General features: G+C 59.6%; 3 protein-coding genes across 6 annotated transcripts in view; 1 reads left to right on the top strand and 2 right to left on the bottom strand.

Moving 5' to 3' along the window:
* Positions 1-4,088: 4,088 nt before the first annotated feature.
* Positions 4,089-10,241, bottom strand: TBC1D10C (TBC1 domain family member 10C). 4 transcript variants are annotated; one of them, XM_055354618.2, is made up of 10 exons: positions 10,214-10,241; positions 9,817-9,980; positions 8,984-9,083; positions 8,662-8,769; positions 8,467-8,573; positions 8,151-8,265; positions 7,486-7,551; positions 7,162-7,351; positions 5,045-5,199; positions 4,089-4,771 (listed from the first exon to the last, which is right to left on the bottom strand). In XM_055354618.2, the coding sequence occupies exons 2-10, from the start codon at positions 9,966-9,968 to the stop codon at positions 4,424-4,426; spliced, it is 1,341 nt and encodes a 446-aa protein (XP_055210593.1). In that variant the 5' UTR covers positions 9,969-9,980; positions 10,214-10,241; the 3' UTR covers positions 4,089-4,423. The 4 variants fall into 4 exon arrangements, with proteins under 4 accessions (XP_055210593.1, XP_055210594.1, XP_055210598.1 ...); XM_055354619.2 differs by having other exon boundaries at positions 9,817-10,052; positions 10,214-10,235; XM_055354623.2 differs by lacking the exon at positions 10,214-10,241 and having other exon boundaries at positions 4,098-4,771; positions 7,486-7,575; positions 9,817-10,112.
* Positions 10,242-12,278: 2,037 nt separating this feature from the next.
* PPP1CA (protein phosphatase 1 catalytic subunit alpha) lies at positions 12,279-15,980 on the top strand. Its single transcript, XM_055354627.2, has 7 exons — positions 12,279-12,436; positions 12,966-13,097; positions 13,246-13,476; positions 14,497-14,601; positions 14,999-15,222; positions 15,306-15,440; positions 15,517-15,980. Exons 1-7 carry the CDS (start codon positions 12,382-12,384, stop codon positions 15,625-15,627), a joined length of 993 nt encoding a protein of 330 aa, XP_055210602.1. The 5' UTR covers positions 12,279-12,381; the 3' UTR covers positions 15,628-15,980.
* RAD9A (RAD9 checkpoint clamp component A) overlaps positions 15,753-20,861 on the bottom strand; it is an 82,358-nt gene continuing 77,249 nt past the window's right edge. The window contains exons 6-13 of the mRNA XM_055354624.2: positions 20,565-20,679; positions 20,385-20,484; positions 18,347-18,456; positions 18,151-18,260; positions 17,997-18,061; positions 17,772-17,909; positions 16,778-16,985; positions 15,753-16,700 (exon numbers count right to left, since the gene is read on the bottom strand). Coding sequence (XP_055210599.1) covers positions 16,605-16,700; positions 16,778-16,985; positions 17,772-17,909; positions 17,997-18,061; positions 18,151-18,260; positions 18,347-18,456; positions 20,385-20,484; positions 20,565-20,679 — 942 coding nt within the window. The 3' untranslated portion in view covers positions 15,753-16,604. The remainder of the gene's footprint in view (positions 16,701-16,777; positions 16,986-17,771; positions 17,910-17,996; positions 18,062-18,150; positions 18,261-18,346; positions 18,457-20,384; positions 20,485-20,564; positions 20,680-20,861) is intronic.

Genomic DNA, 20,861 nt, shown 5'->3' with positions numbered 1-20,861 from the left:
GGAGTAGCTGGGATTATAGGCATGCACCACCATGACAGCTAATTTTGTATTTTTAGTAGAGACAGGGTTTCTCCATGTTGGTCAGGCTAGTCTCGAAATCCCAACCTCAGGTGATCTGCCCGCCTCAGCCTCCCAAAGTATTAGGATTACAGGCATGAGCTACCGCGCCCAGCCCACCCAGCTAATTTTTGTATTTTTAGTGGAGACGGGGTTTCATGATGTTGGCCAGGATGGTCTCAATCTCCTGACCTCATGATCTGGTCACCTTGGCTTCCCAAAGTGCTAGGATTACAGGTGTGAGCCACTGCACCTGGCCCCCCTATCTCTTTAAAAAAAAAAAAGAAAGAAAGAAAAGAAAAGAAGAGAAAAGAAAGGAAAAGAAATCTGCTCTGCTTATCAACACCCACCCAGGTCAACTTCACACCCGGAGTTGAAGCTATAATCTCCCCAAGACATACATACTCACACCCAAGTGCACCCACCCAACCACAGAAGCATACCCCAGGAGACCTGGGTCTCAGCCACAATTCACCCACAGAAGCACAACCAGAGATTCACCCCCTCTCCTGGAGTGTGTCCCACCAGTGGGTTTCAATCCTAGCTCTGGCTATGGGACCTGGGCCCCTCCCCTTTGTGATCTGAAGCTCACTCTCCCCAGCCTAGAATGGGGCTGGTTTCCCTCTCCTAGGCAGGGCAACCTATGGCTCTAACTCCTCCCTCTCACAGTCCCCAGTCAGCCCTTCTCCCTGCCTGTCTCGCAACTGGACACATATTGAGCCCTGGCTGTCCTTGAGAGCCTCCTGGCCTGGGGGAGAGTACTGAGGGGCCCACACATGTCAGGGACAGAGATGACAGCTGTTGGACCCTTTCTGCAAGTATATACAGGGCAGTCTGTGCAGACCCATCCCTGTCTACCACTGGAGGGGGTCGGCAGAGAGGGGAAATGGCTTCTCCAGGATGCCCAGTCCAGCCTACATTCCCCACACAACTTCCAGGCCCACGTGCAGCCCTCCCTACAGCTGGCCCAGGCTCCAGGAATGAGGAACCAGCCCCATTCTAGGCTGGGGAGAGTGAGCTTCAGATCACTAAGGGGAGGGGCCCAGGTCCCACCACCACCCCAGGAGACCCAATCGCTTGCCACCTGGGTGGCCTGAGCGCCCATGGGGTCCCACTGTGGGGCCTGGGCATGATCCAAAGAGCATGAGCTTTGACATTTAACAACATTTAACAAGCTCTGCAGCCGTGGGGCCTCAGTTTTCTCATCTTCAAATGGGGATACAGTGCACACTCACCCCAGGCTTAACACTTCACATGCAAGGGAGCAATTATGAGACTGAGAGAGGTCATGTGACTTGCCCAAGGTCACACAGCTGGTGAGAGGCAGAGTTGGGATCTTCTGCCAGAATGCGTGCATCCATGCACAGAGTGCTGCGGGTGTGCCCACTCCTAGGCCACCCTGTCTGGTCCCTGGCTGCTCTGGCTTTTGCCTTGTGGATACAGGGAGGAAAATCAGAGTTGGGCAGCTGCAGCCCAAGCTCAGGATCCTGGGACTTGGGGCAGGCAGGTGGGCGGGTGGTTCTGCTCTGCCCCTGCCAGGAAAGCCTGGACATCACCTGAGGCTAGGTAGGGGTGGGGTGAGGAGAGGCAGTGCTTTGGCTGCTGTCCAGCTGGACTGAACAGTCATCATCATCATCATCATGAGCTGGTAGAGCCCTCTTGAGGCTGGGGTGGGGGCTATTATAATCCCATTATCTGCAGGAGAATACTGAGGCTCAGAGAAGAAGAAAGGGCCTTTCCCATGCAGGGGAGTCCAAGTCTGACCCCTCTGGGAGCCTGGAACAGTGTGGGAATTCAGGGAACCTCAAGTGGGTGGCAGGGCAAGATGGAGACCGTGGGTCCCCCCCGCCGATCCATGGCAGGCACCCATTTGCCCCGCTCCACTCCTTTGCATGCCCCCACTCGTGTCCACTCTGAGGCAGGCTGACAGACATCCCAGGGGCCCTCCCAGCTTCAGTCCCCACACACTGAGTCCTCTCAGATGCATCACTTCCCTTCTCTGAGCCCCTTTCCAGGCAGATCTGTAGGGACTTTCTAGGTTCACTGAGCATGTTTGTGTAGGTTGCTCACTGCACAAAGGCACCTGGGAGAGAGATCACACCCCACTCTGCTACACCGTGCACTCTGGTGAGGCTGCATGTTGCCTGGAGGAGAGACGTCTTTCCCTAGCTGGCAAAAAGGTGCTGTGGGGGCCGGTGCAGCCCTGCGGAGGAGAGCCTGTGAGAACCCATGTGTGCGAGGGTTCACACCGGGAGGGCACTGGTCCTCTTCTGTCCAGCCTGTGAGTTAGGGCTCCCGTGCAGGTGACTGATAAGGAAACCTACAGAAGAGCTGCCCAGAAAACAGTCTCCTGAGCAGGAAAGGCAATGACTGAGCCCCAGCTGGAGGGACGCTGCTGGAGACCACCGGCTCCTAGGGTCTGTGTCCAGGGTGAGCCACTGCCACCGCTCCCCCGCAGGCTCATGACAGACCCTCAGCCCAGGGCTGAGGCTGCTGCACCTTGCTCCTCTATTCTCCCAGGCAAAGAGCTGAACTGTGGAGGGCAGGGAGCTCCCAAGTGGATTTCAGGGACAAGTGCCCCCTGACCCCGGCCACCCTGCCCGCTACAGTGCCTGAGATTCCACCAAGACACTCCCCGTCTAAGGATAAGGCATAGTCTACACAGCACAGAGCCTTGCCTCTGCATTCCAGCCGGCTCTGCCTTTCACTGTGGGCCTGGGTGAGGTCCTTGTCCTCACTAAGCCTCTGTGTCTCTAACAGGGATATCAGGGGCCACCCGCAGAGAGAGGGCCTAGGGGCGGGGGGGTCTGGGAAAGCGTTTTGTAAACTACAGGTAAGGAGGCTATTATTAAGTGGCAGGCACCCCAGCGGGGTGAGGAGGAGTGGGCAGAGGAGGCTCTGGAGCACGCTCTAACTCACGGGAGTCCGGCTATTGCCTCATCCACACACTGAGGGGCTGGTGCAGGATTGGGGGTAGAGTGGGGAAGGAGCAGGAGAAAGCACTCCCAGGGGGCTGCCCAGGGGGGAGCTGCCAGTGGTTGGGGCAGGGCTAAACCTTGGGTCTGCTATGGATAGTAAGGCTTTCTGCAAGTTCCTGCTCCTCCTGAGCCTCAGTTTCCCCCGGAGAAACGACAGATAAGGAAGGGTCTGGGCCGCCATGATTTCCTCTTCCAGGGCTTAGGCTCCTAGGGAGTAGGACAAGTCTGCCCAGGACCCAGGACCTGGCACTTGCCACATAGACGCAGCCTGTGGCCCTGTCGCAAGAACATTCCAAACCCAGAGTCTGACAGGTGACTCCACTGACACCCCACCCAATGGCCACCTCTGGAGCCTGGGCCTGCAGATGCCTCCCATCCATATGGAGTCCTGCCGTGTTCCCCATCGAAGGGAGGGCACTTGGGAATGGACACTGTGGGACACACGCCTGTGTCGGAACCAGCCCTGTTGCCCTGGCGATGGCTCAGGTCCTGGGCACCCACGGGGGCTATTAGTGAGTGTGGGAGGGGGTTTCCATGGTGGCGGTCCCGAGGGGGCAGACGCAGGGCCCAGGGAGGGGTGAGGGCCGGCGGGACCTTTCTCCTTTGTCCGCGGCACACTAGGCCTTTGTTCTTGCCTGGATCCCTTTGACAGATGTGACCAGGACCATGGGTGCGGGGAGGACTTGGGTTAGAGTCCCCCATCCCAGCGAGTACTGAACCACCCTGGAGGGAGGGGAAGGAGGGCAGAAGAGGGGGTAGAGCCCCTGGACTCGCCATCCACTGGGGCGCCCTCCTCCTGCAGGTGCAAAAGCCACTCCTGTCCCCAGAGGCTGGGCAGGGCGACTTTCAATTGGCTCTTATTACTGTAAACACCTTCCCCAGCAGCCAGTGGGCAGCCTCAGTGTGTCCCCAGGGCAGGACCAGGAGAGGGCGGGGCTGGGAAGGGTAGGACCAGGAGAGGGCGGGGCTGGGAAGGGCAGGTGAGGGAGGAGGGGAAGGGGCTGCCTGTCTGGGATTGGGAGGAGGGCATTTGATCCAGCGCCATCCAAGGCATCTGTTCAAGAAGATTTTATTCCTGGTGCCCTCTGGGGTCCCTTGACTCAGCCAACCCCTTCCCTGACTCCTTTGGTGCTGGCTTTGGTACTTGTGAGGGCCTGGGCACCAGGACGGTTCCATGGGTCCTCACGTGCCCCACTCTGTGACCCTCCTCCATGCTAGTGCCTGACCCAGTATGTACCATGGAGGACCTCCTCCTTCCCCACTGCCTGGTCCTTGCCAGGAAGGAAGCCAAGTCCCTGAGTCCCAAGAGTAAAGTGCGGTGCCTATTTGCCGGGCTGGCATCAGCCATCAGGCAATTGAGACTGGGGGACACTAAGTCCATGGTCCTCTCAGAAGCGGGTGTCCAGGAAGGAGGTGGACCCTCGTTGGGGCCTGGGGGGCCCCTCGATGGGGGGGCCCCGGGCCCGAGTCAGGAGCCCATGGAAAGTCTTGCCGCGGGTCTGGGGTTTCCGCCGTGGTGGTCTGGGCTCCTCCGGGGGCTGCACCACAATCCGAGGCACCTCAGGCTTGGCGCCTCGTCGCACCCCTGCCAGCTGCTGGGCCTCAAAGATGGCTTGGGCCCCGGCGAGGCGGACCTGTGGCCGGGGCGGGGGTCCCGGCGCGGAATCGGGCAGCTGGGCCAGCTGGGCCTTGATCTCCCGCTGCAGGTCCCGCTCCGACAGCACCACGCTGTGCACCTGTGGGGAGCAGTTGGTGCTGCATTTGCCCGGCCTCAAGGCAGGAACAGGAAACTGTGAGGTCCCCAGCCCAGGAAGTGGCTGAGGACTGAGGGGCTGACAGCCTCACTGGGGAGCCACAGAAAGCCACTGGAGGCCTCAGGTTTTTGTGTTCTCTGAAGCTCAGGGGACAGGAACTAAGTCCCCATTCTCACTTTGGCTTCCTGCTCTGGGACTCAGTTTCCCCCATGCAGCAGGGGCTGGGCAAGTCCAAGGAGAGGTGGGGGTACCCACCTGTGACATGAAGGCCTCCTCCTGCAGCTGCGTGGGGGGGATGGCTCGAAGGGCTCCCAGTGTCTCCAGGAGGCCAGGGCAGGCCCCTCGCTGCTCTGCAGTGCCCAGCGCCAGGCGCACCAGTGTCAGCCCCACACGGAACAGTACTCTGGCACCTGCAGGCCGGGGGCTTATTCACTGGGAGGCCAGCCCTGCCCCTCCACAGTTCTGCACCCAAACCTGCCCTCAGCCATATGCCTCCCACTCTCCTGCAGCTCTGCCCTCCCCGGTTCAGGAACAATGACAGAGGGTGGAGTTGCATTTCGTGTAACACAGGCCGCTGTACTGGCCAAGTTAGCCTCAAGAGCCACAGATGCTTTGGGGAAGAGTTAATATCTTGTGAATTTGGTTACTGTCGCCTCCCATCCCCACCCCCGCCAGAATGAAGGTCTTGATCACTTGATGCTCAGATGCCATCCACATCTGGAGCCAGCAAGCACCCAGCAGGTGCCTGTGGGCTCCGGGGAGGAGCACCTCCTACTCTCCCTGAGCCAGTCAGGCCTCCATGTGCTATGATCACCCAGCTCCTACCCCAGGCAGCATCTGGGTGACAGGTGATGTGCCACCAGGCACAAGGCCATCACCTTCAGCACACCTGGTCCTATGACTCGAGGCTCCAAAAGGGAACCCTGGAGCTGGTGAGCTAGCTCCCTGCCCACACCCCAAGGCTCCAGTCCCCTCCAAGCCACCAGCTTCCTGCCAGGAGCCCAGGGCTACTGATGCCTTCACACCAAGCCCTCCCTGGGCCTCAGCTTGCTCATGTCCATGATGAAAGGTCAGGTGGAGCCCTTTAAGGGCCTTTCCAACTTGGATCTGTGACCCTCTGATTCTAGAAAGATCCTAGGCAGAACTGCTCTTCCCTAAGCCAGGAGCATAGCACTCGGTGCACACTCCCCACAATGTGAGTTTGGGCTAGTCCTGGAGCCTCAAAATCCCTTCCTGGCAGCCTCTGATCTGAGAAGAGCCACCAGGGGACCAGCGAGGTTGAGTGATGATGGTAGGAACAATCACTATTCATACTATCATCCTTCTGATAAAGGGAGCCTGTGTAGTGTTTGCCCCCAGGTGGGCAGGTCAGGCCCTGCCCAGCTCTGCCCAGCCCTGCTCTCGACGTCTAAGGCTGGTTGGAAGGTGACCGCATGGATAGCGACTTGGACACCTGTGGCCAGAACTCTAAGCCAGCCAGTGGTCCTCCACTGTGCGGAGGGCAGGAAGCCGGATGAGCACACGACAGGCATTCAGTATGCACAGTATGCATATGCTGACTGATTTCTACCACATTTTAAGGTGCAACCTCCAGACCTCACATATAGAACAGAATGCAGGTGGGTTACCGATGGCAGTATCAAGGCAGAGTCCCAAAGACACAGGGAGTCCAGCTTGGCTCTGCTCTGACTCCCCTCCTGTTCTTGGCCTGGCCCCCAGCCTCCACCTCTCTGGCTTCATGGCTCCAAGCCCTCCCTGCTTCGTAGACTGTAGCCTGGCCCCTAGGGACAGTGGCCTCTCTGGCCCCAGGCCTCCACAGGCACCCCTGTGAGTCCTCCTCCTGCACAGAGCAGCCAGAAGGAGCTTAAATGCAGCCATCGCCCCTGCACTCCCCTGACACTCCCTGTCACATCCCTAGTTTTATTTTCTTCATGACACTTCTGACAATCTATAAATATCTTGTGAATTTGGTTACTGTCGCCACCCATCCCCACCCCCGCCAGAATTGAAGGTCTCGATCACTTGATTCCCAGCTGCAGATCCACGTCTGGAGCCAGTGAGCACCCAGCAGGTGCCTGCGGGCTCTGGGGAGGAACGCCTCCTACTGTCCCTGAGAAGCTCAGGCCTCCATGTACTGTGATCACCCTGCTCCTGCCCCATCTGCCTCCTCTGGAAGCCTCCCTGGCCCAGCTCTGCACCAGGCGGTGCCTGGGTGATGGGTGATGGGTGATGTAGCGCCAGGCACCAGGCCATCACCTTCGGTACACCCAGTCCTGTGATATGAGGCTCAAAAAGGGAACCCTGGAGCTGGTGAGCTACCTCCCCACCCACACCCCAAGGCTCCTGCCCCAGCCACTGGCTGCCCTACTCACCCTCACTGAGGAAGGCATCCCAGACACGCAGCACTGTGGGGAAGGGCAGGGAGCGGGCGAAGAGGCACAGGAACCACTCGGGCAGGTACAGCAGGGGCCCGACGCCCACCTGCTGCAGGTGCTTGTGCACGTGCGGAAGCAGCCGCCGCAGCAGGGCCATGAACACCTCAGCGTCCAGCCGCACAGCCTCCTGTGGCCACGTCCATCAGCAGGCCAGCACCGCCACCCCCAGAGCCCAGGCTCAACCTCCCTCAGTCCCCAGACCCCCACCCACTCACCGGGCCCCTGCCCCTCCTTCCTCCAGCCCCCATGTCAGCCTCTCACCATGTGGGGTCCGTAGTACCCAGGGAGGTAGACCTCACAGATCTGCACCAGGCACCAGAAGGCCTCCTGGGGAAGGGGCAGGGCACAGGCCTGTAAGTGCTCACCAAGGAAGGGACCGCGGAGGAGAAGGCAGGACAGGGGAAAGGAGTGAAGGGGAGAGCCTGGGCACCACGGGGGCCTGGACTCAGGGCCACTCCTAACCTGCGCAGTTCCTAGAAGCCCTTCCCAAAAGCCCCCTCCTCTGCCCAAGACAGGGTCTGCTAAGGGGTTTAGGGTGTTGGAAATCACAGGGCTCATGGTGTTAGATTTGAAGGTCACAGGGTTGGGGGGTTCATTGGCCAAGGGTAGGGAGTGTCCCAAAGTTCAAGTCCTGGGTTTCTGGGTCTTTGGGGTTGGGGTCGCAGTCCCCAAGTTCAGAATCAGGAGTCGTGGGGTCAAGGTGATAACATCCAGATTCCTAGATGACTGGGGTCAAGGGTCCCGGGTTCCTGGAGTCAAGGTCATTAGGCTTGAAGGTCACTGAGGCTGGCAGTCATGAGGACCTGGGTCACTAGGACAGGGTCCAGGAATCAAGGATCGCAGGTTTCTGAGGCCACAGTTCCTGGGGATGGCGTTCCCTGGGCCTAGGTCACTAGGGTTCCCACAGCAGGGTCAAGGTCACTCACCTCTGGGGGCAGGTGCATGAGCAGCACAGCAGCCACGGGCCCCTGGGCCTGGCAGTAGCCCTGCTCCGGTCGATACAGGGTGTAGGCCTTCAGCACCTGCAGGAGCCCCTGCTGCCTGTGCCGGAAGACCCCATAAGGGGCCAGTCCTGCAGGCACCCCCTTCTCCACCCTCTGGGGGCCTCTGCCCAGGCCTCAGCCTCCCTGGGCCTTGCTGGGTCCCCTGAGATGCAAGACTGTAGAGCTGGGCTGGGGAAAGTGGGCTGGAGCACCTGGGGCTTGTGGGGCTGGGGGTCCCTGCGCATCACCGGCCTCGTACCCGTGGCCCTGAGGCGACACAAACATCTCGTGCAGAGGGAACTGACGGTGCAGGTCCCTGCCAATGGTCTCCATCCACTGTGGGTCTCCAGGGGCCTCTGCCAGCTCCTGTGGGTAGCCGGGAAGGTGGGTGTGAGGGTTCAGTGTGGTGAGGGGCTCTGGGTAGGGGAATTGGGGCCCCTGCCCACTCCCTCACCTGATAGGTGCCAGGGCTGTTCTTCTGGCACACATGGGCCCCACACAACAGGGGCCAGCATCGGGCGCGCAGGGCAGACGGGATGCCTTTCCGGCACTGCATCTTTACCTGTGGGTGAGGCCAAGGGCTCCACTAGGCAGCCTTCATAGCTCCTGCTGGCAGGCCCCAGGCACAGCTCATCAGCAGGCAGGGGCCCACTTTGGGTGGCAGGGAGCAAAGGCCGGAGGTGCTGGGACACAGGGTGGGTACATTTTGCCAAGATGTGGGCTGAGGCAGAGAGGAATGAGCCACGGAAGCCAAGTGGGGCCCCTGCCCCGCTCACCTTCTTGTACCGCCGGGACATGGTTTTCTCCCAGTGCGAGGTCATCTCCACCCACTTCATCTCCCGTTGGCGGATGAGGTCTGCAGGTGGGTGGTTCGGCCTGGGGGTGCATGGCACAGGTATCCAGGCGCTGGGCAGCTGTTACCCAAGGCCCACACTGCCACCCTCCAGGCTACCCAGGTGAACCCAGCTCCTGGCCCTAGGGATCTCTGGGAGCCCTGTGGGGTGACCTGTGACCCAGGAGCTGCCAATGCTTGTCACGGGGACAGGAAAGGATGTGGCTCCGACTTGGGCAGAAGCAGGAGACTGAAGGGGTGAGTGGGTGTGTATTGGGGGAGGGGCTGGTTGGCTGTCACCCAGGACAGGGACACAGACAATTCATAGGGGAAGCTGGCTGGAGAGAGCCCTGGACTGGAAGCCCAGAGTCCTGAGTTTGAGTCTGGGTCTGTGTCTGATCTCCTGTGTGACCTGGGGCAAGTTTCTGTCTATATCTGGACTTGTGTTTCTGTCTGTAGCTTGGGGAAAGGGGGAAGGAGGAGGTATGGGTTCTGTGATTTGGATCTGGGATTCCTGAGCCAGAGGTTCAAAGGGGAAGGATGTTCTGCCCCAGTAGTGGGTGCAAACCCTCGGAGGCTGGGGGTAAGAGACGTACAGAGGCCTCCCCGGACCCTTCCCACCTTAGGGTTCCACCTGGCACCTGCAGAGGGGTGCTACTGGCTGAGTCCCCCTCCCAATCCCTACCACCAGACCCTCCCGGCCTCCCTCCAGAATTCAGCCCTCAGCACCCCGTCCTCTGTCCCAGCATCCCGCCAGCCCTCACCCTGCCCCCTTACCCTGGCTCTGCTGAGCTGCCCCCAATGAATCCATAGCGGTCGGCCTGGCGATATGGGCCAGGCCCGCTGAGCTCTGAGTCGGATCCCAAAGAGCTGGAGTCATCCTGCAGCTCGGGAGGCTGCACCAGGTCCTCCCCCAGGGCCTGGGCCATGGTGCCCGGGGCCTTCGATGCCACAGGCAGAGAAAGTGGGGAGAACCAGTGTGAGGGGCCACTCCCGGCCAGCCTGGGGCCTGGCTGCGGGGTCAGAGGGGGGAGGTTTCAGGGTATCTCACCAAGCCCCCTATGTCTCCTCTTTTATGGGGGCAGGGGCTAGGCCCTGCCCTGACAGAAAAGCCAGGCCTCTGTCCGGAGACCCAGCCCCAAGCCCTGCCCCTGTCCCCACCAGCCCAGCTTACCTCCCGCAGCACCTCACCTCCTCCTCTCACTTCCTCCTCCTCCTCACACAGCTTTGGCAACCGCTGGGGGCCCCTCCCAAGGGTGGGGGGTGTCACCCCTTCCTCTCTGAGGCTCTTCCTGCCTGCCCCAGTGCCCCTGAGCTGTGGGCTCCTCCCACCCTCCCCATGGCCCCAGTGACTGCAGGCTTGAGTTCCTGTGCTGGTGTGGAGGGCCCAGGACTGTTAGACGCAGGGGCCGGGCCACCTCCAGTTCTTTTGTTTGTTTCTTTTGAGACAGAGTCTCGCTCTGTTGCCCAGGCTGGAGTGCAGTGGCGCGGTCTCAGCTCACTGCAACCTCCACCTCCCGCATTCAAGTGATTCTTCTGCCTCAGCCCCCCAAGTAGCAGGGACTACAGACATGCGCCACCATGCCCGGCTAATTTTTGTATTTTTAGTAGAGACAGGGTTTTGCCACATTGGTCAAACTCTTGACCTCAGGTGATCCACCCACCTCAGCCTCCCAAAGTGCTGGGATTGCAGGCATGAGCCACCGCGCCTGGACTTCATGTTTGTTTCTTGAGACAGGGTCTTGCTCTGTCACCCAGGCTGGAGTGTAATGGCACGATCTGGGCTCACTGCAACCTCCACCTCCTGGTCTCAAGAGATCCTCCTGTGTCAGCCTCCATAGTAGCTGGGACTGCAGGCGCGCACCACCATGCCCAGCTAATTTTTGTATTTTTTATTGAGACAGGGTTTCGCTGTGTTGCCCAGGCTGGACGCGAGAGACCATCCCGCCTTAGCCTCCCAAAGTGCTGGAATTACAGGCCTGAGCCACCACGGCAGGCCCACTTCCAGTTCTGAGGTTACTGGCATGTAAAGCACCAACTCAGGGTTCCAACAAGAATTAAGGTTCATTTATCGTCTGCTCTTTTTTTTTTTTTTTTGAGACAGTCTCGCACTGTCGCCTGGGCTCCACCTCCCAGGTTCAAGCTATTCTCCTGCCTCAGCCTCCCAAGTAGCTGGGATTACAGGAGGCTGCCATCATGCCCAGCTAACTTTTTGTATTTTTAGAGAGATGGGGTTTCACCATGTTGGCCAGGCTGGTCTCGAACTCCTGACCTCAAATGATCCGCCCGCCTCGGCCTCCCAAAGTGCTGGGATTACAGGCGTGAGCCACTGCGCCCAGCCAGGTCTGCTCATAAAGTAATTATTTTTATGTGCACACCCTGCAATATTACTGTGCTACTCAAAAGCTAATTATGGGGCCAGGCTTGTTGGCTCACGCCTGTAATCCTAGCACTTTGGGAGGTCGAGGGGGGTGGATCACTTGAGGTTAGGAGTTCAAGGCCACCTGGCCAACATGGCGAAACCCCACCTCTGCTAAAAATACAAAAATTAGCTGGGCACAGTGGCGCATGCCTGTAATCCCAGCTACTCCAGAGGCTGAGGCAGGAGAATCGCTTGAACCCGGGAAGTGAATGTTGCAGTGAGCCAAAGTCGCGCCACTGCACTCTAGCCCGGGCGACAGAGCAAAACTCTGTCTCAAAAAAAAAAAAGCGAATTATGGGACTTGTAAGAAAATATTAATTTGGCATGCCCCAAGGACCAAAGTGCGCTGGGAATTCAGCCGTAGCTGTCTTTGAGTGTGGTCAGCCGCCTGGGGGCCACAGAGACCCACGAAGAAGTAGGGGGTCCTCCGTGAATGCGAGGTCCAGGCTGTTTTTATCTCTTAAGCCTCAGTTTCCTTTCCTGCACTTCGAGCAGTTAACCCTCAGTGCCTAGCAGCCGGTTATTAACATGTTCACAACACCCTCCACCCAGGGAAGGGGTGGGAAAGTCTGTTCGGCTTTTGAAAGAGAAAAACAACTTCCACAGTCCTTCCGGCCCCACATCCTCTGAACAGGGCTGGGGGCCTCCTCTGGGGCGTAACCAGCTTGGTCACGCCCCCGACAGACCCCGCCCCCAGCCCGCCGCCGAGGCCCCGCCCCCCGGGCCGCCGCGCCTCACGTCCAGCGGGGGCGCTAGAGCGCGGGGGACTGGGCGGGGCGGGCCCGGGAGGCCCGGAGGCGGGGCCGCGGACCGGGGGCGGACTGGGGCGGGCGGAAGGAGAGCCAGGCCGGAAGGAGGCTGCCGGAGGGCGGGAGGCAGGAGCGGGCCAGGAGCTGCTGGGCTGGAGCGGCGGCGCCGCCATGTCCGACAGCGAGAAGCTCAACCTGGACTCGATCATCGGGCGCCTGCTGGAAGGTTGGTCGGGGCGGGGGAGGCCCGCGTCCGCCGCGCCCTGGCCCCCTGCCCGGCCCGGAAGTGGCGCGCGGGCGGGCCCCCGGGGCCAGCTTCGACTGGGCGGGGACGGGCAGCGAGGTTCCGTGGCCGCAGCTGCCCCCCCGCGGACGCGCCTGAGAGGTCCGGGGCCAGCTCCGACGCGCGGAACAGCTCCCCCACTCTCCCGGGCTGGGGGCGCACGGGTTGCCTGGGCTCTTGGGGCGAGGGAGAAACCCGGGAAGCCCGGTCCAGGAAGGGGTCCTGCGCTGTGAGGTTTTTGGTGGCAGCCCCCTGCGCACGACAGTCGCCTCCCGAGGCGCTGGGGGTAGCTGGGGGCTTCCCCTGGGAGGCTTGAGGCCGAGGTCCCGGGAGGCTCAGCAGCAACAGCTGCCTGTGGGCAAGGAGGGGCCGAGGAGGCCTAGGCGCCCCGGGAGGTATCCATGGGGCCACCCGTGTCGCCCACCCTCCTCCTGTCAGGGTCCAGAGTCCTGACACCCCATTGCGCCCCCAGTGCAGGGCTCGCGGCCTGGCAAGAATGTACAGCTGACAGAGAACGAGATCCGCGGTCTGTGCCTGAAATCCCGGGAGATTTTCCTGAGCCAGCCCATTCTTCTGGAGCTGGAGGCACCCCTCAAGATCTGCGGTGAGCCCCCGGCCCAGGTCCCCTTGCCTTCCTAAAAGTGGCACTGGACCCCACAGAGTTCCTGGAGCCCTCCTCCCTTGAGCCCAGTCCTGGCCCTGGGTTCAGGTCTAGACCTTGCATCTAGCTTACCCGGTTCCCTGGGTCACAGGTGACATACACGGCCAGTACTACGACCTTCTGCGACTATTTGAGTATGGCGGTTTCCCTCCCGAGAGCAACTACCTCTTTCTGGGGGACTATGTGGACAGGGGCAAGCAGTCCTTGGAGACCATCTGCCTGCTGCTGGCCTATAAGATCAAGTACCCCGAGAACTTCTTCCTGCTCCGTGGGAACCACGAGTGTGCCAGCATCAACCGCATCTATGGTTTCTACGATGAGTGTGAGTGGTCTGAGCGTCTGGGGCTGCCCGGGTCCTGAACCGCACTCTTTGCCATTCAATGGGACCTTCACATTGGCCTGATATCTGACAGACACTTGCTAGACTGTGCGCTCCACGAAGCAGGGCCCAGGTCCTTTCTCGTGCCTGCCCTGCCCCTCCTGGCATGGGGTCTGGGGAATGGTTGCTGACTGAAGGGCTGTCCGGATTCTAGTGCTTTCCCCCAGGGCCCTGCCTGGTGACACTCCCCCTACATTTGCTACTAAGCACTTAGGATATTTGCAGATGGGCTCTGCTGTCCAGAAGCTGAGATAAACCAGACCTGGACTTGGCCCGGCTCATGGGTGGGGGCATGCGAGGAGTGCCAACCCTGAGGCTGGTCCAGATTGGAACTTAGTTTCCAGTGGACTCGGGTGCTTTAATTACTTCTGGCAGGAGGCCGAGGCGGGAAGATCACTTGGACCCAGAAGCTCCAAGTTATAGTGAGCTATGATCTTGCCACTGCACTCCAGCCTGGGTGACAGAGCAAGACCCTGTTTCTTTACTTTTTTGAGACGGAGTTTCACTCTTGTTGCCCAGGCTAGAGTGCAATGGTGTGATCTCGGCTCACCACAACTTCCGTCTCCTGGGTTCAAGCGATTCTCCTGCCTCAGCCTCCCAAGTAGCTGGGATTACAGGCATGTGCCACCACGCCTGGCTAATTTTTTTGTATTTTAGTAGAGATGAGGTTTCTCCATGTTGGTCAGGCTGGTCTCGAACTTCTGACCTCAGGTGATCCGCCCGCCTCGGCCTCCCAAAGTGCTGGGATTACAGATCTTAGCCACTGCGCCTGGCCAGATCCTGTTTTCTTAAATTAAAATAAAAAGTAACTAGAATTGCTCCTGGAAGGCTGACAGGTGGCAGGGGTGGGGAGTGGTTTGCATCGGTGCCTGACTCTCTCCTCCCAGCTGCGGCTGAATAGCCCAGGGACCCTGGCTGAGGGTGGGGTAGGCAGGCACCTCACAGCCACCTCCCCCTGGGCAGGCAAGAGACGCTACAACATCAAACTGTGGAAAACCTTCACTGACTGCTTCAACTGCCTGCCCATTGCGGCCATAGTGGATGAAAAGATCTTCTGCTGCCACGGAGGTGAGGGAGGGGATGGCTGGGGAGGAGGAGCACTGGCCGCATCCCCCGGCACCCGGCAGCTCTCCTTAGGTCTCATCTGGGAAGTCACTCCTTCCAGGAAGTGTCCCCCATACCCCACTGTGCTGGGCTGCACTCACTTCCTTGATGTGTGTCCTACATGGGGTGGGCTTGTCTCCTTTCTCCTGAGAGCTCTGTGCTCCTGAGGGCAGGGATGCCTTTGTGCCCGTTTGGGAACTTGAAAAAGCTGAGGGGAAGGGGATGACTTCTGCCTGTCTAGGCGCCCAGGAGACCAGTGGTGGGACCAGGAGGGTGGTGGGAAAGGTGGGGCTCATTGGCCAAGGCTTCCTGGAGGGAGGATGTCCTTGTTTGAGGAAGTGACCTTCCCCCGGCCCCCCAGGCCTGTCCCCGGACCTGCAGTCTATGGAGCAGATTCGGCGGATCATGCGGCCCACAGACGTGCCTGACCAGGGCCTGCTGTGTGACCTGCTGTGGTCTGACCCTGACAAGGACGTGCAGGGCTGGGGCGAGAACGACCGTGGCGTCTCTTTTACCTTTGGAGCCGAGGTGGTGGCCAAGTTCCTCCACAAGCACGACTTGGACCTCATCTGCCGAGCACACCAGGTGGGCTGGTGGCTCCGGCCTGCGGCGGGGGAAGGGGAGGGCCGTGCCTGCGCTCGGGACTGACTGCTCCCATCCTCGCCCAGGTGGTAGAAGACGGCTACGAGTTCTTTGCCAAGCGGCAGCTGGTGACACTTTTCTCAGCTCCCAACTACTGTGGCGAGTTTGACAATGCTGGCGCCATGATGAGTGTGGACGAGACCCTCATGTGCTCTTTCCAGGTGAGTGTGGGGAAGAAAGGGGCCGCTAGGCCCTGTGGCTCAGCCCCATGAGCCTGACCAACACTGTCTCTTTTAGATCCTCAAGCCCGCCGACAAGAACAAGGGGAAGTACGGGCAGTTCAGTGGCCTGAACCCTGGAGGCCGACCCATCACCCCACCCCGCAATTCCGCCAAAGCCAAGAAATAGCCCCCACGCACCACCCTGTGCCCCAGATGATGGATTGATTGTACAGAAATCATGCTGCCATGCTGGGGGGGGGGTCACCCCGACCCTTCAGGCCCACCTGTCACGGGGAACATGGAGCCTTGGTGTATTTTTCTTTTCTTTTTTTAATGAATCAATAGCAGCGTCCAGTCCCCCAGGGCTGCTTCCTGCCTGCACCTGTGGTGACTGTGAGCAGGATCCTGGGGCTGAGGCTGCAGCTCAGGGCAACGGCAGGCCAGGTCGTGGGTCTCCAGCCGTGCTTGGCCTCAGGGCTGGCAGCCGGATCCTGGGGCAACCCATCTGGTCTCTTGAATAAAGGTCAAAGCTGGATTCTCGCCATGGCCTCCGTCTCGCATCTAAGACACTGCCTGGCAGCTCTTCTGCACAGAGCCGCTTGGGAGGCTGGGCACCGGGCCCCAGCCAGGGCAACCCTAGCCACACACTCGGGTCCAAGGCTCTTAGAATTCCAAGTCAGCGCCAAAGAGTATCAGGAAAGCAAGGAAAACTGTCAGCTCTACGGGGGTCCCAGATGCATGCCCAGGACTTCAGGAAGGAACAGGTCATGATTGGCAGAGAAGCTGGATCACCAGGGGCCAGCAGCACCTACTATGACATTTTCATTAGGAAGGTGAGCCTGAGGGAGACAGGTTTCCAGCCTTGGCCAGCTAGAGTATAGCCTGAGACTCAATGAGAAATAAGAGGTAGGAACGTCAGTAGTTCAGGGCCAAGTCTGCAAAGTCATGATTGGCTGGGGGTTGTGGGGAGATAACAGGGCCCAGGCCCGACCGCTGTGGGACAGCTTTACAGTGACAGCCAGCTGGGGCCTGCAAGAGGCAGTGAAACAGCTCAGCTCCAGCAAGCCCACCTTTCTGATCCCCAGGGCTGAGAGACCCAGCTCTGCCACTGGCTGGGGCTTCGTCTAGTCCAAGGCCTCTGGGTACAGGCTTCAGGTTCTTGGTTCAGCCTTCACCCTCACTGTCTTCCGCCAGCACAGGGCTGGGGCCCTGGGGGGAACGTACAGGGGCCAGGATGGAGCCGAAGAACAGTGAGCGGAACTGGAAAGAGAACAAGTGAGTTCTGGAGGCTGCTCCCTTCCCTACCTCCCACCCCTGCCTCCACCTCCAGTCCCTACCTTCTTGGGTGGGGGAGTCCCAGGCACTGTACTGGGCTCAGCCTCATCTTCCTCCTCGGAGTGGGGGCCGGGGCTCTTGGGGGGCTGGGGGCCAGGTGAAAGGGAAATGGAGGGCAGCACCCGCGAGCCCTCATTGCCTATAGTGGTTTCCATGGCGATCATGTAAGAGTCAATGTCGTCATTGGCAAAGTCGTCTGGGTGGGGTGTGCTGTAGGCAGAATCGGAGTATCAGGGAGGGGATTCGGGGAGCAGAGGCAGGGGCCCACCTTGGAAGGCTCGAAGGGAGCTCTGGGGCCCCCGACCACTGGAGATCTCTTGGTTTTATGACTTCCTGATTTGGCTGGAGAGGAGAGGATGCAGGGGTTAAGTGGTGACTTCCTGGAGGGGGTGGGCCAGGAATCTCTTTGATCAGAATTCAGGTAGGGGCCTGAGGGAGGCATCCTGGGGGCTACCTTAGCTCAGCTAGGAGGGAGGAGCAGCAAGTCTTATGAACTGGGCCACATGGAGCCCAAGCCCCCACCTTCCCAGGGGACAGGATCTGGAAAGCACAGGAGCCCAGGGACAGGCTGGGCCAGGGGCCAGCCCCAACTTCCTGTGCTGAAAGTGCACTGGGCCATCCTCCCCAGCCCACCTGCCCTTCCAGCCACCTGCTTCCCCCAGCCCAGGCAGCTCCTGCCTCCCAGCAGCCCTTTCCCTCCTTGGCCTGGGAGGAGGCTCAGAGGGGAGGCCTCAGCCAGAGAAGGAAGCCGGCAGGGCCTTGGGGATGCTTCCCTGGGTGGGAGGGGTGTCTGAGTACAGCTAACCAAGAAGGCTGAGTCTGCAGGGCTGGCAGCTGTGAGCACTATAGGGGCTGGGGCCTGACAGAGAGAGGAGGAGCAGGAGGGAAGGGGCAGGAGAGAACACATTGCGGGGAGGTGCAGAAGCTAGGAGTTGCAGTCTCAGGCTGGAGTGCACAGACATGGGGAGAGGAGGAGTTGGGGGGAGGTGCCCTCACCTGTGAGCCTGGAGCTGAGGCACTGGCTGGTGACGCTCTGGGGAGCCCAGGTCCTGGGAGTGCGAGTCGGTGTCTGAGAGTGTGGCCAAGACAAAGTGGCCATCCAGCAAAGAGTCCTTGATGGTGAAGATGGCAGGCCTGGGCAGGGGAGGGGGCCCAAGCTAGGTCATCCCATTCAGCTCCTGCCATCCCAGAGCCCTTCCCTGTCCCAAGGCTGGGAACTACCTGCCTGGAGCATCAAAATGAATGCTAAGATTCAAGTTTGCCGACTCTGCAAAGCTCAGGAGCCCCTGGGAGGAAAGAGGTAGCAGGTGAGGCCCCGGGCTGGGCTGAGCTGGGCAGGGAGGACAGGACAGCGAGCGCCTGGGAGGAACCTCACCCGGAATTCCTTGAGGCAGAAAGTGATGGCCACCCCTTCCTGGGCCTGCAGCTGCTGGAAATCCTCCTCTCCAAGGCACATCTCAGTCACCATGGCTTTGGCAGTGCTGTCTGTTGGGGAAGAACAGGAGTAAACTGGGCCCCGCCCCTCTCCCACCTGCCACTCTGCTGTCCCAGGCCACGTCCAGCCCCCTCACCTGCCTCCTCCTCGTGGTAGCTGCGCAGGATGACCCTGCGGCCACGGCCAATGCCCAGCGTCACTTCAGCCAGTGCAGGAGGGAAGGGCAGAACAGCCTCCCCCAGAACCCTGTGAACAGGGCGGAGCATTACCCCAAATGCCTGGCCCTGCCCAGGGCTTTGCTCTCGGAGGACCTGAGGTGGGGGTGACACATGCACACGCACGGATGTGCGCAGGCCTAGCGCACCGTGGATGAGGCCCAGAGAAGGTGGCAGGGAGGGGGCTGGTTGCAGTGGTTGCTCAAACCTGACAGGCGGCACCTGACCATGCAGACCAGGGAGAGGGCCCAGAGGCAGGACATGGCACTCACACCACCCTACAAACCCGGCCTTCAGAAAGAGCCCTGAAATCCTTATCCTCTAAGGATACCCATTGCCATACAGATGAAATCACATCTGGAAATTGTTTCAAGTCAAGTGGGGACGGGAGCTGCGTCTGCTTTTACATATATTTGAAATTATTCATGAGACAGAGTGCTTGCTTCGGCAGCACATACACTAAAACTGAAGCATGCAAAAGATGAGCAAGGCCCCTGCGCAAGGATTAAAAAAAAAACAGTGGCTCATGCCTGTAATCCCAGCACTTTGGGAGGCCGAAGCAGTGGATCACTTGAGTTCAGGAGTTCGAGACCAGCTTGGCCAACATGGTGAAACCTCGTCTCTACTAAAAATATATAAATTAGCCAGGCGTGGTGGTGCATGCCTGTAATCCCAGCTACTTGGGAGGCTGAGGCAGGAGAATCGCTTGAACCCGGGAGGCAGAGATTGCAGTGAGCCAAGATTGGACCACTGCACTCCAGCCTGGGTGACAGAGCGAGTCTCTATCTCAAAACAAACAAAACGAGAGAAACAATTGCTCATTTTTAAAAAAAGAGACTGAGTGCGGTGGCTGACGCCTGTAATCCCAGTACTTTGGGAGGCTGAGATGGGCAGATCACCTGAGGTTGGGAGTTCAAGACCAGCCTGACCAACATGGAGAAACCCTGTCTCTACTAAAAATACAAAAAATTAGCCAGGCATGGTGGCGCATGCCTGTAATCCCAGCTACTCGGGAGGCTGAGGCAGGAGAATCACTTGTATCAGGAGGCGGAGGTTGTGGTTAGCCGAGATCGTGCCATTGCCTGGGCAACATGAGCGAAACTCTGTCTCAAAAGAAAAAAAAAAAAGACACCACCCTAAATGCAGACCAAGGAATTGGCCCCGTCTCTCACTACCCAAAAGATCTCTGAGCAGTGCTGGCTCAAAAGAACCTGGGGAAACAGATGTCAGGACCCAAAGGGATCTTCAGTCACCCTGAGAAATGAGCAGGACCTTGGGCCACTTGAATGCAAGCAGTGACCAGCATGGAGCAGGGGGAGAGCCCACTCCTCTCTGAGCTGGTCCTTGCCAGGGACGTTTGCTTCCACTGGAGTCCCCGTTTCCCTGGCCCCAGACAGCCCCCGGTGCTCAGACTGCCCAGAACAGCTCCACCCCATAGCTGATTATTCAGCCTCCCTCCAGCCTCCTGCCCTGGCCTTGGGGACTCCTCGATCCTGGGCAGTCAGGAAAAGAGGCTGCCGTTGAATGGGGAACACCTCTGGAAGGATGCCCAGGCCAGAGAAGGGGTCTGAGCCTCTGAGCCACAGGTATGGGCAGACCTTCAAGGTTACTCAAGCCAGACAAGAGATTTGGTGGCAGGCCAGAAATGTGCTCCCTAGAGGAGGAGTTGGAATGGGTTTGAGCAGCCAGAAAGTCAAGTCAGACCTTTGGGATGGAGAATGCAGGCTCCTAACAGTGAGGAGAATGGAGCAAGGAGGCGCCTGCCCCTCCTCCATGCCACCGTCTGCCTTTAAAGAGCCAGGTAAGGACCTGAGCACATAGCGGGCCATGGGATGTCTTTGAGGTTCACAGAAACTCTGTAGGGAAAATGAAGGAGGTACCTTCTAAAATCAACCCCTTGGGGCCCCAAAGAAGGAAGAGAGAGACCCGGGGCTGAGCTGAGGGCAGGGGTGTGCTCACCGTGCTGGGGCGCGGAGCATGTGGGGGCACGAGGCTGGGTCGAAGACGGCCTGCAGGGACTCACAGTCCTGGAAGGACAGGTCGTGAGTCTTCCGCACCCCTGGATGGGCGATAGGGTCTCAGTGGGCCTCGCCGACCTCCCTGCTGAGGCACCCCTTGGCTGGCCGGCTGCCCACTCACCGAACTTGCAATGCAGCTGGACCACCAGGCGGCTGCTCCGGCCGTTCAGGGAGATGCAGCATTTTTCCACCGTCTTCTCCAGCATCGCCAGTGAGCGGAAGACAGACAGGAAAGACTGCATGGGATAAGACACCTCAGCCTAGCACCACATCTCTGCGACAAGCTCTCCTGTCCCATGCAGGCCCACACCCATCATGGGCCCAGCATGTAACTCTGGGAAAAGGGTTTCCACGTCACATCGGGCACTGGCATCCTTCTAGGCCTCATTCATGCTCTTCCTTATGCTTGGAATGCCTT

Source organism: Gorilla gorilla, chromosome 9, assembly GCF_029281585.2.
Source record: "Gorilla gorilla gorilla isolate KB3781 chromosome 9, NHGRI_mGorGor1-v2.1_pri, whole genome shotgun sequence".
Taxonomy (NCBI): Eukaryota; Metazoa; Chordata; class Mammalia; order Primates; family Hominidae; genus Gorilla; species Gorilla gorilla.
The sequence above is the reverse complement of the archived record's forward strand: the minus strand, read 5'-3'. Positions and strand labels throughout refer to the sequence as shown.

Excerpts from the sequence above, each read along its gene's own strand:
- TBC1D10C (XM_055354623.2), bottom strand. The coding sequence starts at position 9,968 with ATGGCCCAGGCCCTGGGGGAGGACCTGGTGCAGCCTCCCGAGCTGCAG. Across the intron at positions 8,770-8,983 it reads TGTCCCGGCGGTACAAGAAG|GTAAAGATGCAGTGCCGGAA; the intron begins GTGAGCGGGGCA and ends CCTCACCCACAG. Across the intron at positions 8,266-8,466 it reads GTGTCGCCTCAGGGCCACGG|GCAGCAGGGGCTCCTGCAGG; the intron begins GTACGAGGCCGG and ends CTTCCGGCACAG.
- PPP1CA (XM_055354627.2), top strand. The coding sequence starts at position 12,382 with ATGTCCGACAGCGAGAAGCTCAACCTGGACTCGATCATCGGGCGCCTG. Across the intron at positions 15,223-15,305 it reads TCATCTGCCGAGCACACCAG|GTGGTAGAAGACGGCTACGA; the intron begins GTGGGCTGGTGG and ends ATCCTCGCCCAG. Across the intron at positions 15,441-15,516 it reads CCCTCATGTGCTCTTTCCAG|ATCCTCAAGCCCGCCGACAA; the intron begins GTGAGTGTGGGG and ends TGTCTCTTTTAG.